The sequence below is a fragment of the Cavia porcellus genome, unplaced genomic scaffold (assembly GCF_034190915.1).
Source record: "Cavia porcellus strain 051 isolate PalLab524CR breed Dunkin Hartley unplaced genomic scaffold, mCavPor4.1 scaffold_23, whole genome shotgun sequence".
Taxonomy (NCBI): domain Eukaryota; kingdom Metazoa; phylum Chordata; class Mammalia; order Rodentia; family Caviidae; genus Cavia; species Cavia porcellus.
In genome coordinates this window covers 42,580,585-42,598,940 of record NW_026947506.1, presented here as the reverse complement: position 1 = coordinate 42,598,940, position 18,356 = coordinate 42,580,585, and the positions used below count along the sequence as shown (strand labels likewise).

Sequence of the window (18,356 nt, the reverse complement as noted above, 5' to 3'; positions counted from 1 at the left end):
CTTGAACCATCTAATTTAAAATTTGGGCCAGGCATGGCTGGCACATGCTGATAATCCAAGGATTCAGGGAGGCTGAGGCAAGAGAATCACAATTTCCAGCACAGCCAGGGCCACTTAACATTTTTGACATATGCTTCCGCCTGGCCTTGAATTTATGGTAGCACAGACTGACTCTCAAACTCTTGGCAATGCTCCTCTCAGCCTCCCAATGCTGGGATTACAGGTGTGTGCCCCCATGCCTGTCAAAATCAAAATTTTCATAAAAGGCTCAGAATGAAGCTCAGTGCAAAGGCGCTGGATCCAATTCGCAGTCAATAAACTTTTAAAGTAAAATACACTAGAATTGGCTTCCCTGCAACCCCAGGAGTTCCCACTTTCTCTTCCCAAAACCCAGCATCACCGCAACGATGTCTCCTCTGCCAGCCCTTGGGCTCTGGGAGGGTGTAAACTTTTGCCTTTTCCTGTCCTACCACTTCTCTGGCTCCCAGGATAGCACATACCGGGTGACTGATAAATGTTTCTCAGACAAAGGACTGGGACTCTCACCCCCAGCCCTTACTATCTGCACACTAGTGCAGCATCAAGGCTTCCCACCCTGGCCTCATCTGCCGCCTGGGCCACTTTGGCCCCTGAGGCCCTCTCTCTACTGCCCATGTCCTGGAAGTCCCAGACTCGGACTGGCAATCCTCCTGCCTCAGCCTGGCAATCCTCCTGCCTCAGCCTCCCAGAGTGCTGGGATTACACACATTCATTTCATTTGTCATGCTACCATTTAACATCTCTCAGTGGATGAGTATGGATAGTGCTGGAGAGGCCTTGGGGCCCTCTGCTGCAGGAGCTGTGGCTCCTAGTACCCTTAGTACCCACGACCCACCCCGAAAGCCTGCTGCACCCAGCAAATCTCAGCGGCCTCCCTCCCCACTTGCCCCTAATTTTGAGCAGGGCCCCCTGCAAGATCAAACAGTGCGACACCAAAGCCTGCTCTGCGGGTGCTCAAGGCTGAAGTCTGGACAACTGGGAGGAGTGTGGCTGTCACTGTGCCAAGTCACATCCCTGGCCAGATTTTCCAGACAAGACAGAGGGCTGGAACTGTGTCCCCAGCCTGCCTGCCAGCCAGCTAACCTGCTCCGGAAGTCTGGGAGAGGTGCCAGGCACAGACACTCTGGGCAGCAGGGTGCTGGAGCCACTCCAGCCTGAGGCTGAGACAGCACTGGGGAAAGGAGGGACAATTTGGTGTGAGATCAGGCAGGTCTGGGCCACTACACAGAAGGCACAGCTGGGCAGGGGGCGTGTCAGGGTGGTGTGTTTGTGACTTCTTTTTTTTTTTTTTTTTTTTTTTTTTTAATCTTTTTATCGGTACCAGGGATTGAACTCATGACCGCCTGCTTGCAAGACAGGTGCTTATGCCGCTGAGCTAAATCCCCAGCCCCTGTTTGACTTCTTGCAGCAAGATGCAAGCAGGGACCTAAAAGGTACATCTGATGCCTTCCCGTTCCCCTCCGCCAGCCATTGGCTGGTCCTGCTCTGGTCTTCACAGGGGTGGGAGAAAGGAGTGAGGACCTCAGGCCTGGGGCTGGAAACAAGCGGACAGGGGCAAGAGAGGGGCTGTATCTCGCATCTTCTTTTCCCAGAGATTGAGGGGTTCTGTATTCTGCTGGGTGTAGTCACCCCACCCGGGACAGGTGTACTGAGACATCTCTGGGAGAGGGAGTCCCAGGCTCCTCTGGAGGAGATGGCCAGAGTGTGAAGGCCCGGGCTCAGGGCCTGAAGCGCCCTGCAGGGTGACTTTTCTCCTGGGGCTGGGGATTGAACCCTGGGCCTTCACACTACATCCCCAGCCATATATATTTATTTTTTTATTTTTTTCCTTTTTAAAATTATGAAACAGTGTCTAGCTAAATTGCCCAGACTGACCCCAAAGTGATGATCTTTCTGCCTCAGCCTCCCAGAGTGCTGTGAGGGGGCTTTTGACCAGGGGAAGGGGCAAGACGCAGAAGACCCCCAAGCAATAGTCAAGCAAGAGGTGACTTTCAGGGTCCAGACCAAAGATGCTGAGCGGCTGGGTCCAGAGGAGGTGGGAGTAGGGAAGGGATAGGGGCTCCAGGACGCCATCCCGGATAAAGATCAGACGTCTAGAAGGTATGGGGTCGCGACCCCGGGGGAGCTGGGGGCGGGTCCCTGGGCGGGTCCGGGCGCGGGTCCCGGGGGCCGGGGCGGGGCCGGGCCGGCGCTGCGCAGCCGCGGGGCGGCCGTCGCGCATGCGGGGCTCACTCGCTGCAGCCGGTGCCGCTGCCACTCCCGGGAGCATGAAGGACCGAACCCAGGAGCTCCGCACGGTGAGTCCGCCCGCACTCCTCGCGCCTGGCTCGCGCGCCATCGGGGCGTCCCGGGCCGGAGGGGGGGTGCCTGTGCAAGCTGAGGAACCCCGATTCCCTCCGGGTCCCGCCCCTCGGACCCTCAGGGGTCACCGGCTCGGCCGCGTTGCAGGCTGGCGTCCTGAGACCTGGATAAACTTTTCGGCGCCCTCTGTGTTTTGGGTGGATCGGAGAGTTCGGATGGGGTTTGGGTGGCGGGATGGAAGCCTGACCCCTCTCCCCCGCCCGAGGATCCGTCGGGTCCTTTCAGTCCCTCCGCTGCCCCTCGTCGCTAAGCCTGCGGTGTAGACAGCCAGCGGGACCTGGCGCCCCTGCCCGGGTGCGCTGTGGGTCCGGATCCGGGCCACCTGGGTGGGGGCTCCCGGGCGCGAGCCGTCTCGGGGCGCCGCCACCTGGGACCTGTGCCTGCCATCACCTGTGGCTCCCGGCCGCCGTCGCAGTCGCGATCTGTGTCCGCCCCGGGTTGGGGGTTTCCACCTGCACCCCACCCCTACGGCCACCTTAGGGTTCCCAGACCCTTCCCGGGCTCCCCGGGCTGACTGCGACCTGGATCTATTTTTCCACCTGTGTCTGGGAGGGCCCTGGGGTGTGGCTCTTGGGCGGGGTTTCGGGGGAAGCCGGAGGCTGCACCGAGGCCCGGAGTCGGGAGCCACCTCCTGCCAACCGGGAGAGACCCCTGCTGCTGGCTCCCCTTCTCTGGCCTCTGACGGGCGGGTCTGGAGGGGGACACTGACAGAAAGGAATGCTGCTTGTGGGAGGGGGAGTCGGGGCTCAGTGCCAGATTTCTAAATTTTTATTTTGGTACCAAGAACTGAACCCAAGGTCTTTGCAATGATCTGCACTCCTGGACCCTACCCACTCTTTTTTTTAAGACAGCATCTTACTAAGTCACCAAGTTTCCCAGGCTAGGCCTGAACTTTCGATCCTCCTTCCTAAAGGGCTGGAACTTCGGGTGCGTGGCACCACACCTTAGTGCCACATTGAGTCCCTGGCTGACCACCCTGTTGGCAGGCCTCTGTGATCTGTGAACCCTCCCAGTGGGTCCTCCCCAGCACCCTTCCCCTGTGCCCCACTTAGCGCTAAAACCCTAGGTCAGCCCATGTGCAATATATCAGTGTCCTAGGTTTTTGACCCAGTGGCTAGCACTCTGCCCCCACAGTGTCCCTAGGTCCATGTAAGGATGTCTGGTGTTGTGGGCGACTCAGCCTGCCCTGCCCATGCCAGCCCCCAGCAGTCTGGAGTCCTGTGTTCCTCCTGGCTGAGTGGCAGCTGAGCCCAGGAGGGGTTCTCAACACTTCCCTTGGGGGCCCTTGTGGTTGCCCTTAAGTTTCCCGTGCAGCGTTGAGCTTCCCAGCTGCTACTTTCCTGGAGCTGTCTGCCCATTGGGGCAACTTCTGGGTCACATAAAAGTATGTGTGGGAACCAAGTGACTTAGGGAACATGGTTCTTGCATCTGATGACCAGAGATGCAGTTTTTCACCCTGCATCTCTTTTGCTGAAGAGGAAACTGAGGCACATGGGAAGAACGGCTTGCTTGGTAGATGAGGGGCAACAGAAAAAGGAGCTCTACCCAGTGCTGAAGACAGGCAGGCCTGGCTGCACTGGGGGGACCCCGAGGAGAAGCTGGGTGACCCCAAGACGAGGGACCTAGCCGGCTTCAAACCAGTGAAGCCACCTGTGCACACATCTCAGGCCCAGCTCAGGTGTCCTGAGCCCCGGAGACTGTGCCCACTGCCACCTGGCGCTGCCCATGGAAGGCTTCTAGCTGCTAGAGAGGCAGCCTACAGGAGCCCACCCTGGCCAGGGACGAATAGTCAATCTCAAGGCTGCTGCCACTTGGGAGCTCCCTTTCCTCGAGCCTGGGGCTCCTGTCAGAGAAATGCAAAAGAGGAGAACCTAGAACCTAGCTTCTCAGGGCAAGAAGTGTGGTCTCTGATCTCCTGCCTGTGATACCATATTTAGAGGAGACCTTGAACCCTGAGAAGTCAGAATTTTCAACCCAGACATCCCTGAGAATGAAGGTCTGGACAAGGATAGAGCTCAGGAAGGCAGCAGCTGTACTCTGTCCCTAGCTTGCCCCTCCCTCCTCCTTTTCCCTCCCCCCACCCCAGTGCCACCACATTTGGAAGGAAGGCAGGCGAAGGGAGCTTATTTATAAAAGTCACACTTAGGGAAGGAGCTGGCTGGCGTCCTCAGCGCTCTGCAGGCCGGGCCCAGCCCTCCAGCCTTCGCAGCCCCCACCTCCCCTGCTCTCCCTGCTGTGTAGATGGTGGTAGGGGCCAGGCAGGGGGACTGACACTTTATACCCTCTGGGCTTTGAGCACAGGGCTGTGGAAGGGCTTTTTGGGTAGGATGTCCCTAGACAGCCACACGCAGGCATGTAGTGGCCTCCTCCCCCAATGCAGAACCCCTTTGATTTTCTGTCTGGGGACTTCCCAGAGCAGACCCACCTCACCTCTAGGCCCAGAATTCTGCTGTGTATACACTGGACCTGGTAGGACACATGGGACCTGCTACAGGAGCCATAGGAGGAACCGGAGGGAGGGTTGGGGACCCTGAAAGAAGATTTGGCACATCAGGTGTGGTGGCACTCTGGGGAGACTGAGGCAGGATGATCTCAAATTCAATTTAGGGACTTACTGAGACTGCCTCTAAATTAAAAACAGAAAAATTTAAAAGGGACTCTGAATGCAGCTTAATGCAAAGTCCCCAAGTTCAATTCTCAGTACCACACAGGCACACACACACACAAAAGTACTTGTGGTGGCCCAGAAGAAGGGTGATCCAAAACAAGGGACCAGTATGGAATGCTCCAAGAAGACAGAAGGGGGCTCACTTACTGACCCCTTGGGGTCCCTGAAGGACTAGAGCAGGCCTGGCCCCATGCCAGGGTTGCTCTTTCCACTCAGTTCCCCACACTTCATCTCATATCTGTAAAGCGCTCCCAGTGGGACCTTCATGCAGCGGAGGTAAAGATAGGGAGTGTCTCCCTCCTTCCCTCCAGGGCACTCTCAGGCGTTCCTAGAATGATGGTGGGTCTGGCACGTTTTCATCTAGGGTGTAGATGGTGTGGTCCCACCAGCAGTTTTGAGAGGGCTGGGGTTTATCCCAGATTGCTGCAGGGCCCAGGACCAGAAGGGCAGCTAGGAACCTGGCTGGCAGGCATGGAGAGGATGCTTTCCTGAAGACCCATCTTGGCCTCCCGCATATCCTGACCCTGCTCGGGGCCTCTTGGCACTAGTGATACTGACTTTGATTAGTCATTAAATAGAGGAAGGGAAAAAAATAGCCTTCAGGCAGACAACATCGAGGCAGATGAATCAACCCTGCCTGCTGGCCTGATGCCATTGCCCCATTGCCAGGGACTGGCCTCTGTATCTCCTGGAAGAATCCAATGCTTGCTTCTAGGAAAGCGTCCTGGAATCCTGGCACCTCTGCCAGAAAGACCACCAGGACTACCTGGCCACCACCAGCATACACTCAGGGATTACTGCTTCCCAAGGCCCTGGCAGGGTTGCCTCATCCTCAGGGTCCTTTTGGTGGGAGCCACACTCGCTCCCAGCCCTATTTTCAGATAGTGCAGGCTGGAGGTGATGAGGCCCGAGCTGGACAGTCAGCCAGAAATGGGGAGACCAGACCACCACTGTATAGAAACAGAGGCTGCTCTTAAAAACCAACCTTACCAGCCCCACCCCCATACATTAATTCCTCATCAGTATTCTGGGGTAGAATTCTGGAATCTAGATTTTAAAAATCCCCCTAAGCCTTGGAGGCACATACCTGTAATGCCAACCTTCTGGGAGGCTGAGGCAGGAGGGTCCCAAATTCAAACTCAGTGTGAGCAACTTAGAGACTTGGCCACAATCTGCCTCAAAATAAAAATTTAGAAAGGGTTGGGGATATAGCTCAGTGAAAAGGCCCTGGGTTCAGTCCCCACTACACTTGCATGGGTTCAAATCTCAGGACCTCTATCTCCCCAAAAAAATCCCACAAGGGTTTCTGGTTCTGGACCAGGATTGAGAAGCACAGTGTAAGGAACAAAAGCCACCAGGACTAATTGGTTGTTGGCAGGATGTGAGGAAGTCAGAAGGAGAGAGAATATTCCTGGGCTTCGGGCTCAGGTATCGGTTAAGCCCACAGGTGGCTGGTGAGGTACCAGTGTGACCCTGGCTACATCTGAACCAGGATCACATTTGAGGTCCAGATGTCACCTCCAGCATCCCTATCTGCAGTCCACCGCCTTTCTAGCGCTTTGACTGCAGCTGCGTAGATTCCTAGAGAGCTGGTCCTGATCACTCCACAGGGATGTGGGCGCCCACCTGGTACATGTGTATGATGCCCATCCTCATCCTACCTGGCCTGAGACAGCAGGAAAACAAGTGCCAGGGCAGTCTGATAACTTAGTTCTGTTTAGGTGAAGAATATCTGGGTTGCCAGCCAGGAGGGGCAGGGCTCTGCTATCTGCGTCCTTGTCATTGAATTCAGTGTCCAGCGAAAACTAATAAAGGGCCTGAGTTCATCTGCAGGCTATCTCAGGAGAGGTGTCACAGGGCTTGGGGACCCGGTGAACCCACAGATAGGTAAGTTGCAGGGAGCAATGGTCGAGAACCATCCAAAATTACAAACTCAAATAAGGATCAGAACAAACGAAATGAATCAGGAAGAAAGTCCTTTATTCAAGACTGGCGGGGAAGGGCTTGGGCTTTCTGTTGCAAGAAGCACTAGGGATCAGCTTTGTGGCCCCTGGCCATGCGAATGGAGATGGACTCTAGAAAGAGGGAGAACAAGGCTGGTTTTTTTCTCTGCTCAGACCCGTCAGCAGCAGATTGTATTGTGTACTGCAGGAGGAGACAGAGGCAGAAGGGAGCCGATTACGGTTCCTGGGAAGGCCCTGAAGGGGAAGGAATGCTGAGCCTGAGAAGTGAAGGCTGTAGATGCCACCCTCAGATCACAGGGGAGGGCTCCAGTGGGTTCTTCAAGGCCTGCAGCCCAGTCACAGAGAAGGGAAGGAGTTTCAGACTGTCAGGGCTGCCATAGTGGGCAGAGCTGCCTGGGAAACCTTGAGCAGGGAGATGGTTATGCGGCTGTGAGGGGCTATGAGGGTGAAGCAGAGGCTGGGGTGAGGCACCCCAATGGGAGGAGCGGGGAAACGGGGGTTGGTGAGGCCCCAGAGCGCATTCACCCAAGGTCTGGCCGGGAGCTGCAGCTGGCCAGACTACACCCAGAAAAGATAGGTCCCTGGGTGACAGGTGGGCAGACTAAAGTCCAGGAAGCCACCTGTCCAGACCCTGGGGCCTCTGAGGACAGTGCTAGCACTCACATCCGTCCTGGAAAAAGACACAGAACACCCTCCTGCCCCCTTTTCCTGGTCCTTCCGCTCCTCCGCCAGACCTCAGAATTGGTTATGTGGGATACTGCAAGGTATGAGCCCCCAAAGCCACTTCCCAGCCTGACTGGCTTCCCAGGATGGGGAACAGGGCTCTTGCACCCTGCAGTGTGCCTCAGTTTCCCTCAGGAGTGCTCTGACTCAACTCCTGGGCCCAATGCGTGGTCCCAAAGTGTGAAAACGGCTCCTGGATGCTCTGTGGCTATGGGGGTGGGGGAGGGGTGGCCACCTGGCAGCAGCCACAGACATGGTGGGGAGCTGGGGAGCAGGAATGGGGGTTTATTTTAGCTGCCGGGGGAGGAAGTGTGAGCTCCTGATGGGAGGAGGCCCCTCTGAGCCGCCCCCAGAAAGCTCTAGCCACCCGATTCTTGGCGGTGGGTCCCTGCTTGGCTGGATAACAGTCTGGCCTGAGAGTCTGCTGTCCGAAGCCTCTCAGCCCTCCTTCCCTGCATCCAGGTGGTCCTGTCCCCATTGCACAGAAGAGCAAACACCCAGAGGGGTTGTCTCCTGCCAAGGCCTGGCCTGATGGTCCCTTGATCTCTGTAGAGCCTGGCAGTGTCCCTCTGTGGGGCGTGACCCAGCCTGGGCCCTGCCACTCCCATCCTCGCTGTGCAGAGGGACCTCAGCCTTGGAGTAGAGTGGGTGGCCTTGGCTGACTTAAGGTGCAGGCTGCACAGTAATGACTAGACCCTCAGAAGCCAGTGGTGTAATTGCACCCCCACCCCACCCATGACAGGTGAGCAGGTAGCAACATGACTTCCCACCTGCCAGGCTGCTGTGGGGTGGGGTCTCATGACCAGACCAACAAGGGGACAGGGACTGCAGGGTGGGCACAGTTGCTGCCTACAGAGCCCCACCCTGACAGTCTAGCTGTGCGGACAGCCTGGTGTCTGAGCCAGGCCACCTCCTGGCCAGGATTTGCTGGTGTGCAGGCCTGGGACATCGAGGCCTGCAAACAGAGAAGCCTGTCTCAGGCAGGGCCTGGACACCCAGGAGCTGGGCCAACGCCCAGCGTACCCAGGAATGCACCAATCAGTGGGCTGCTTCAAGCTTTGGGTTCTATTGGCCCCCCCCACCCAGCATGGATTCCCCAGTGACTGGGTGGGGACAAGCCACCCAGTCAGGGAGGGAGTCTGGAGACCTCTGTCCTCACACTGGGTGCTCAGGGCTCCTTGGGGTCTCCTGGTGGCTGGAAGCTAAGGGCATAGCCAGGTCTCTCTATGTCCCTGCCCAGAGTTCCCTGGGAAGGGTAGGGAGGGGACCCAGTGTGAATAGATGCCAAACAAGCTGGGTCCAAGGCCATTCCTATGTGTACATCCCCATGCAGGCCAAAGACAGCGATGATGACGATGATGTCACTGTCACCGTGGACCGAGACCGTTTCATGGATGAGTTCTTCGAGCAGGTGGGAACCAGCACAGTGCATCTGTCCCACGCAGTATCGCAGACCTTCAGTGGCTGCCTCAAACCCCTAAACGGCGCTAGGGCCACCACCCAAGAAGGGACTCATTTGTCGGGGTACTGGTGGAAGCCCAGAATAAGGATAGTTGGGGAGCACCCCACGCCCTCCCACCTCAGCCCCTGCCCTGCCTCCAAGGCCTGCCATCCTCTCCCCTCCGAATTTTGTCCTCCTGACACTAGCCCTGGTCCCCAGGTGGAGGAGATCCGAGGCTTCATCGACAAGATCGCAGAGAATGTCGAGGAGGTGAAGCGCAAGCACAGCGCCATCCTGGCCTCCCCCAACCCCGACGAGAGTGAGTATGGGGCAGGCAGCTCCGGGACCCAGCACCCCTTCTGCTGCTGGGCCAGCATGGCTCAGTTCCATGAGACACCTCAGGAAATACAGCTGTCCTGGGGCTGCAGCTGAGGGGTCTGCACCCCTGTCACCTCCCACCCGCCGGACCTGGGTCTCACACAGGGACTTAGTGATGGGAGGGAAGCCCTTCTGGGGCCTGATGGGGTCCGCTGTGCCGCTGTGGTGCTGCACTGGGGTTTGGCAAAGGAGGGACAGGGAGGAGCAGCCTCTGATCAGTAGAAGGCCGCCCCGCCCCTCTGCTCATCCCAGGAACAGATGGCAGTGCCGAGGCAACAGCACCGTGGGAGGGTAAGCTGGCCAGGCAGGCCACTTCCGGCAAGCATGCAGCCCTGGCACCTGGCTACTTGGTACCCTGAAGCCAGGCATTCTTGGGGCTCCAGGAAGTCCCTTCTCTCCCTTTGCACCAGAAGCTACATAGGTCTGGGTCCTACTCTGCCAGGCCCTCTTGCCCAGCCCTCACATTCCCAGTGAGACACTGATTGCTACCCTAGTATGTGCCAGGGTACCATACACACCATCCAAGTCCTCTTCCCTGGAAGGTGCTTAGCCACAGTGCAGGACCAGGAAGGCTGTGATTGGCCCCCTGCAGTGGGGACCCAGGAGCCCCTTGGATTCAGTGCACTCCCACTATGGATGTTCCCACCTCTCACCAAAGGTGCCAGCTTTGGCTGTGCCTAGGTATCCAAAGGGGCAAAACCTGGCCACCCAGATACCTAGTGCATGGCCTCCTGTCTAGGACCTTGCACCCCCAAAGCCCTCAGCATTCTTGGGAGACCAGGATCAGCTTCCCCAGCCCAGAGCTTTTGTAAACAAAAGCCTGTGCCTCACTCACCATGCCCCACACCCAGCCCTGCCAAGGCAGTGGGAGCTTGGTAGCAGGGAACTGTCCTCGAGAGGCCAACAATGTAATCACCACACGTCGCTCCCTCCCCAAAGACTTATCTGGGCAGTCAGCATGTGATATATGCTGTGTATCCATGTATAGGGTCACTGTATGGGCTGCTCCTGCTGAGGGTCATGAGGGCTGATCATGGAGTGGGAACAAAGGACTCTGAACAGCTGGGGAGTGGGCTCCTCTGCTGTGGAGGGGGTTGGGTGAGGGGCTCTCTCCGAGCATCTACTCTTCCCTTGCTGTGTCCTACACAGTGGGGAAGATTCCTGTGACCTGGCTGAGACTGGAACTCACCCAGGGTGGGCACTGGGCTGAGCTAAGTAGGGTAGGAGGTAGCAGTGGCAGTGGTGGCAGGGGGCTGTCCTGGCCCAGGCTGCTCTACCTCCTCTGGGGGCTGCCATCCGGCTGGGCTATTTTGGGTCTGAGCAAAAGAGGCTGAGACGTCAGAGCAGCTGGTAACCAAGTTTCCCTTTGTTCGTGTGAAGAAGACACCCTCCTCCGCTCTGTGGCATCCCCTGCCTCATGTTCCCATCTAGGGTCCCATCTAGCCCCCCGCCCCCCATCTAGGGTCTGGGACATGCCACTGTTCATATCCTTCCCCAAGCCCCCAGGGAGAAACCCCAGCCCAGGAGGATGCAGTTGGGCAGGTGCCAGCTAGGAGCCCAGTCCCACTCCCTGTAAGGATTAGTGGTTGCCAGGCACGCTCTGGGGGGACAAAGCCATGCCTCTGGGAGAGTGGTAAGCTGGGCACCCTCATGGCCTCTGCCAGGACAGAGAGATGGTTCTCATTAGAGCAAGGGGTGCAGCTACCATGTCACTGCCTACCCTCACCTGCCTGCAACTTCCAGGGCTGACCATGCCCCATGGGGCCCACCTGCTTGAACCTCTATAAGCCCCAACCTGGGCCTGGTACCTCCAGCCCCAGCCACTTGATGGAACTCAGCACCTGGGGGCAGCTTTGTGAGAACAGAGCATGCCTCACCTGGGGCCTTGCAGCTCTGACCCTGGGGAATGGGGTGACATAGGGCTTCTACCACCCTGGTTCCTGGCAGCCCACTGGCCAGCTGCTCCCCCCCCCCCTTGCCACCAGGTAAGGCCAGGTGAGCCTGCACCCCACCTCCAACTCAGGCAAGTACCAAGTACACATTCGTTGGTGCCAACTCCAGCCCCACCAGCTGCACTACAATTATTCCTGCCTTAAATTTAGACCCATCTGTTATCTCCAGGGGGTGGGAGCCGGCGAAGAAGGCAAGAGGCGCCTTAGAAAGCAGTGAGGGAATGACGCTACAGCTGGGTGGCCCTAGCCCAGAATGGGAGCAGGCAGAGCCTGAGCCAGGGGAGGGTCAAACCCAGGAGCCCATGGAGCCAGAACTTCACAGTGGGAAGCTGAGGTATCTATACCCCATACCCCGTGCCTCCTCAGAGACCAAGGAGGAGCTGGAAGAACTCATGTCCGACATAAAGAAGACAGCAAACAAAGTTCGTTCCAAGTTAAAGAGTGAGTCAATGCCTGGCTTGTCCAAATGGTCGGGTGGTGGCCTAGTCCTGCATCCTCGGGAATCCCGTCGAGTATTGCTGACCCAGAGGGGCACACTGGTTCTCTTTTTGAGGGTGACACCATTTAGACAGACCAGGTTCTGGGCTCAGCCAGGGACACAGACACCTGGTTTGTGAAAGACCTGCTCCCTTGAGGCCACTGTCCCTCATGCCCACCAAAGAAGGCTAAGGGAAGCCAGACATACGCGTATCCACCAATAATCCCAGCTACATGTAAGTGGAGGCAGGAGGGTCACAAGATTGAGGCCAGCCTGCACTACATATGGAGACCCAGTCTCAAAAAACTAAAAGTAAACTGGATGTGGTGGTACACCCTGTAATCCCAAGCACTCTAGGAGGCTGAGGCAGGAGGATCACTGTGAATTGGAGGACAGTTTGAGCTGCATAGCAAGACCGTGTCCAAAAAAAAAAGGACAACAGCCAGCACCTCCTGGCCCATGCAGGCTGCCCAGTGCTAAATGAATCCAGACCTGTGGCTACCTAACCTAGGAGTTACCTGTCGTGCGGGGGGGGGGGGGGGAAGAGGGGCGGGGACGGGGGGGGGGGTTGGACATAGGTGGCTTGGGCCTTGTGAACAGCCTCCCTGAGAAGGACCAAAGTGGAGGGACAGTGTCTGAGCCACCAGACCTGGCACACAATAGGTGTGAACTCCAGTGCTTGTCATGTCTGGCAGTCCATCCTCCTGTGATTCCCCCCCACCCCACCCCAGGGTCACCCAGGGGCCTTGGGAGCAGGCCCTGGACCCGGGGTTGGGAGGCACAGTGGGTGGGGAGGGCGTGGCTCAGCAGCGCTCCCGCCGCAGGCATCGAGCAGAGCATTGAGCAGGAGGAAGGCCTGAACCGCTCCTCTGCAGACCTGAGGATCCGAAAGACCCAGGTGCGGCAGGCCCCGGGGCTGGGAACCACTCGAGTCTTCTGGTCCCGGTGCCCCCTGACACCCGCACTCTTGTCTCGGATCCCCAGCACTCCACGCTGTCCCGGAAGTTTGTAGAGGTCATGTCGGAGTACAACGCGACGCAGTCAGACTACCGCGAACGCTGCAAGGGCCGCATCCAGAGGCAGCTAGAGATCAGTGAGCTGGGGGCGGGGCTTGAAGCTAGGGGGCGGGGCTTAAGGCGGGATCGGCGAGGACCCGGCTGCTTCAGAGTTTGGTGGACCGGCCCTGCTCAGTGTGACTCTCTGCAGCTGGCAGGACCACAACCAGTGAGGAGTTGGAGGACATGCTGGAGAGTGGAAACCCTGCCATCTTTGCCTCCGGGGTGAGCGTGCACTCCATCCCCGCTACTGTGACTCCCCGACCATACCTGCTCCCACTAAGACTCAGTGTGTGCCCAGCACAGGGTCTGGACAGTATTTGAACACAGCCACCCTGCGAGCCAGGTTTGAGAGAGGGCTGAGTCACAGAAAGAGGAAGTATCTGGGGCAAAGGTGGGCTCGAGCCATGCCCTAGCCTGACATGGGGTCACACACCTGTAACCCCAGCACTCTACAGGAAGACTGCAAGTTTGCGTTCCACTGGGCAACTTAAGAGACTTAGACCCTGTCTCAAAACAAAACAGAAAAAGGCTAGAAACAGCTCTCTGTGAAGGCACTGGGTTCAATTCCCAATATATGAGAAAAAAAAAAAAGTCCCAGGTGCCTCCAGTTGGATCCACTTCCTTGCTGTCCCTGATCATCTGCTAATGGCTGGGGGATTCTCCCATCACCCACAGGACCTTTATCCCTTCCTGGAGGACACTGGCCAATGATTAGTGAGGTTCCATCCTGTGGGGGCAGCCCCCTGAAGGTGGCACACAGGCGCTGGAGGCAGGCTTGGAGGAGGCCAGATTCATGCAGGAGAGGGAGTGGCAGGCCCTGGGCCCTTGGGGCAGTCACCTGGGGCTCTCCAACCTGCTGCTAAGACCTGTCACACACTGAGCTCTGATGGGATCACAGGAGAGGGCATTATCAACCCTGTAGAGAGGTTAGGTGGCAGCTAATAAGATGGGAACACTACAGTTAAGAGGGAGCCTCCATTCCATTTCTGGAAACCCCCTCCCCAACCTAGCTGCCTTCCTCTTCAACCTCCCATCCTCCCTGTCCTGGTCCCCTACTCCCCTAACCCTGGGCAGCCTCTGGGTTTCAGCTCCTGTTCCCTGCCCCTAGATCATCATGGACTCCAGCATCTCGAAGCAGGCTCTGAGTGAGATTGAGACCCGACACAGTGAGATCATCAAGCTGGAGAACAGCATCCGTGAGCTGCATGATATGTTCATGGATATGGCCATGCTGGTTGAGAGCCAGGTGGGTGCCCAGGTCACCAATGCCCCCACCCACCCACAGCAGCACCTGGGGCTATGCTAACCTTGGTGTTTCTGCCCAACACGCTGCACTGCTGGGAGGGACCAAGCACTCAGGTAACCAACATCTGCTGTGGGAAGCACTGCTGGGCCCCTGCAGGACCCTCTGCATTGCTCCGCTTGGCCCTCCAGGACACCAGGCCCTGCATGCTCCCCACCGTCCTGTCTTTATCTAGTGCTACTGGGACTGGTTGCTTATCTAGGACTGGGGTTACAGTAGCTGGCAGGTCAGCTAGGGGCTGCTTCTGGGAGCTAATATCTGTTGGTGAAAGGGCAGCATCAGTGAAGAGCAAATGTATGTTCTCCAGTGGTGCCAAGTGCTCAGGAGACATTAGGTAGCAGCGTGACTGATGGGTCTTGGATTTGCAAGACCCCAAGTCACCTGAAAGGCTTATTATAAGTTTCCAGCATCCTGTTTCTGAGGCTGCTGGTTCAGGTAGAGGCCCCGGATGTTCACGTCTCATGAGACAATGTCAGTGCTTCCCGTGTAAGGGCCCCACTCTGCATGACATGGCAATAGTGACTCGGCTGGCACGCTGCATGGAAATCAGGGAAAGCCTTCTCTGAGGATGCATTTGCACAGCTTTCAGGAGAGGTGAAAGGAGGCTGCCGGAAAGATGTTTCGGGGAGAGAGCTAGACTTGTGTGCAAAGAGGAAGGAGGTCTGTGTGCTAGAATGCAGGGATAGGTTGGAATGGAGGTACAGGAGGAAGCAAAGTAGATGAGGCCCTGGTGGTGGCACTTGGGGGACCTGGAGGCATTTTTAGGAAGAGGGGGATTGGGGTTGAGGCCAAGGTCCTTTGCACTAAGCAACATCTTAACCTTTTTGAGACAAGTTCTCATTAAGTCACTAAGTTGCCTGGGCTCGGCTTGAACTTGGAATCTCCCTGCCTCAGCCTCCCAGAGAATGGGTACCAGTACAGTTTATTTTTTATTTATTTATTTATTTTTGTCTTTTTCCTTTTCATTGGTACCAGGGATTGAACTCACGACTGCCTGCTTTCAAGGCAGGTGCTTATGCCGCTGAGCTAAATCCCCAGCCCCTGTTTATTTTTTTAAGTGGTAAAAGGTATATATTTTGAACTAGCCACATAGACTCAGTTTAACTGACCCTAATTTTACTTTTGCTGTCTGAATGTCATACTTTTTTTATTTTTTTTTACCAGTACCAGGGATTGAACTCACGACCACGCACTTACAAGGCAGGCGTGTATGCCGCTGAGCTAAATCCCCAGCCCCTTGCTTTGTTTTTTGATACCAGGAATTGAACTCATGACCAGGGAGGCAGAGTGCCACTGAATTATATCCCCAGTCCTAATTTATCTTAGTTTTGCTGGCAAAATCCAAAGTGACAAAACCAGGCATGGGCCATCTCCCTGTCAGGGCATGATGACCTCGTCACACTGGTGTCAGAGCTTCACCACCTGTTTGCCTGGTGCTTGTTACCTTGACACCCACAGTGAACACAAATGTGTTGTCATCATCTGTTTCAACATGACCAGCGCCATGGCTAGGGAGCTTGGAACTCCTAGGAGTGCTCTCCCGAGGGTATCACGCTGCCTCCAGAACCACAGTGCCTGGGCCTCTGCAGTCTGGGTGAGGTGGGTGTTTCTGTGGCAGTGTACACCTTTTGGCCTCCAAAGCCTCTATCTACTTTTACTTGGGCTTTGGGGGAGAGGGGCAGAGGTTTGTTTCCCATGCTCTCTTGGTAGAAAGTGTCTGGAGGTTCTTCTTGATTAAGTTTTGTTTTGTTTTATATTTTGGTTTCTTGAGACCAGGTTGCACTATGTAGCCCAGGATGGCCTTGAATTCGCTAACCTCAGAATTCAGACCCTCCTGCCTTAGCCTCCTGAGTCCTGGCATTATAGGCATGTGCCACCATGCCCAGCTTGACTGAGGGATTTTAAGCACGGGAGTAATGTATGCTTAGGAGGTAGGAAGGCTACAAAGAAGCTGCTGCTGTGTCCTAGCAGGACACACTGTGGTGACACAGATGCCTTCAGAGGGAGTCCCACTATTGCTGGGGATCTTGGGGTCAGTGTCACTGGGAGGACCATAGGACCAGATCACAGTGCCCGAGGGAGTTCTGGGGCTGCCAGAGATCTTAAGATGTTTGGGAGGGCTCAGCATGGCAGCCTAGCCAGGGTGGGCTCAGAGTCCAGCCTACCTATTCCTGCCTCTCTCTTGGCCTGGCACCAGGCCCAGGGCTGAGCACTGTCTGCATGGCTCCCCCTTTGGCTGAAACTGCATGGTCAGCTCCACCCCTTGGATAGCTGCTCTGCAGGGAGAGGGGGGCTGCCCCTGAGCCTTCCATGTCCTGGCCAGGGTCTGCCAGGGCAGGCCAGTCTCCTCACCTCCTGCCTCTCTCTGCTTCAGGGTGCTTCCCTGAGGCCTTGCTCTGAGCCCCCTCCCAGCGTCCAAGAGGGAGCCCTCTGGAGCTCGAGCACCCCTGACCCTGCAGGGGGAGATGATTGACAGGATTGAGTACAACGTGGAGCATGCAGTGGACTATGTGGAGCGGGCCGTGTCTGATACCAAGAAGGCTGTCAAGTACCAGAGCAAGGCACGCAGGGTCAGTCACCAGCTCGGCCTGAGCCACACCCCAGCAACCCAGCACCTGCCAGGACCTAAGCCCATCACTCAACCCAACCCTTTCTGTCTGTCCCCACTCTGGAAGCTGACCAGAGCCTTTACTGTGAGGTTGTCACCTGCCCACCCTGAGGCCCCAGTGAGCCCTCAGCCTGCAGGACAGCCCTATCCAGCTGCCTGCTGAGGCCTCTACTTCTGTGTTGCAGAAGAAAATCATGATCATCATCTGCTGTGTGATCCTGGGCATTGTCATCGCTTCCACCATTGGAGGCATCTTTGGATAGAGCCCCGCCTGCCATTTCTGTCCGGATGGCCACCCTACCAAGGCCCCTGGCTGGACTGCCCTCCCCCTTCTGGCTCGGACATCCTCACTCCTACCTGCCCTGCCCCTCTCTCCCCCAGGGCCCTGTCCCCACCCTGCCCTGACCCGTGTCGTGTGCATGATCTGTGACAGTGTGTGTCTGTACAGAGGTGCAGTGCAGCAGGGCTGGGGACGGGTCCCTGCAGCAAAGTCTTGGGCCCTGGCCCAGGCTGTCCCACCCTCTCACTTGGGGTCCACTCTCCCCTGGGCTCCAGCCTCCTTCTGGAGTCTGGCCTTGCCCCCACCTGTCCTGCCCATCCACCCTGCCTCCTGGCCTCCTCAGCTGTTCCCCCAGAGCCGAGCCCCGAAGGGTGGGGACCAGCTGGCCACATGGTGCTGCTTTTCAGGTTGGGGAGGGGTGGCCCTGAGGGACAACCCAGCACTAAGCCTCTATTTCGCTGACCACTGCCAGGAGGCTCACTACCCTGCCTGGGGCAAAGCCAGCGGGTCCTGCCTCAGCCTCCCTCCCGGCATCCTGAAGCCCCAGGAAGCACCTGCTGGGCTGTTGCCTGTGCTCTCCGAGTGGAGGCAGAGCAGCTGCGGTCCCCAAAGGCCTGTCAGGTTTGAAAGCCAGTGTTGCATGTTCAGGACAGCAGTCCCCCTCTCCGGGAATTCAGATGTCACTCAGGCCTGCAGTCTCATCCTGCCCTGCGGTCCCCCATTGACGTGCCACGTGGTGTCAGCTGTCTCTTCGCGATGCAGTATTCAGCAGCCAGCCTTCCGGGGCGTTGCGCCCCACCACGCCCCTTCGTGGACAGCTGGGAGGTGCACGCAGGCGCATGCAGCAGGGGGCGGGGCCGTGTCTGCGCCCCACCTTCCCTTGGCTTCGCTCCTGCCCAGTGACTTTGACCACTGTCCTTGCTGCCTTCTCCCCCATCCCTCACCAAAGGTCTTGGTACAACCAGCTGCCCATTTTGTGAAATTTTTATGTAGAATAAACATTTGTACATGTCTGACTGCGGTGTCCCAGCCCTAGCGCTTGGGTGGGACACGGGGGCGCAGACAGGGATCCTAGCCTGGTGCCCACAGGCCTTCCATTGCCT

At 57.2% G+C, this 18,356-nt stretch overlaps 1 protein-coding gene across 2 annotated transcripts; it reads left to right on the top strand.

Moving 5' to 3' along the window:
• Positions 1-2,208: 2,208 nt before the first annotated feature.
• On the top strand, positions 2,209-18,269 carry Stx1a (syntaxin 1A). 2 transcript variants are annotated; one of them, XM_003470118.5, is made up of 10 exons: positions 2,209-2,336; positions 9,089-9,166; positions 9,416-9,515; positions 11,893-11,967; positions 12,829-12,902; positions 12,989-13,097; positions 13,211-13,284; positions 14,171-14,308; positions 16,825-16,935; positions 17,159-18,269. In XM_003470118.5, the coding sequence occupies exons 1-10, from the start codon at positions 2,259-2,261 to the stop codon at positions 17,234-17,236; spliced, it is 915 nt and encodes a 304-aa protein (XP_003470166.2). In that variant the 5' UTR covers positions 2,209-2,258; the 3' UTR covers positions 17,237-18,269. The 2 variants fall into 2 exon arrangements, 1 of the variants encoding a protein (XP_003470166.2); XR_010042379.1 differs by lacking the exon at positions 17,159-18,269 and having other exon boundaries at positions 14,171-14,421; positions 16,740-16,935.
• Positions 18,270-18,356: the final 87 nt, after the last annotated feature.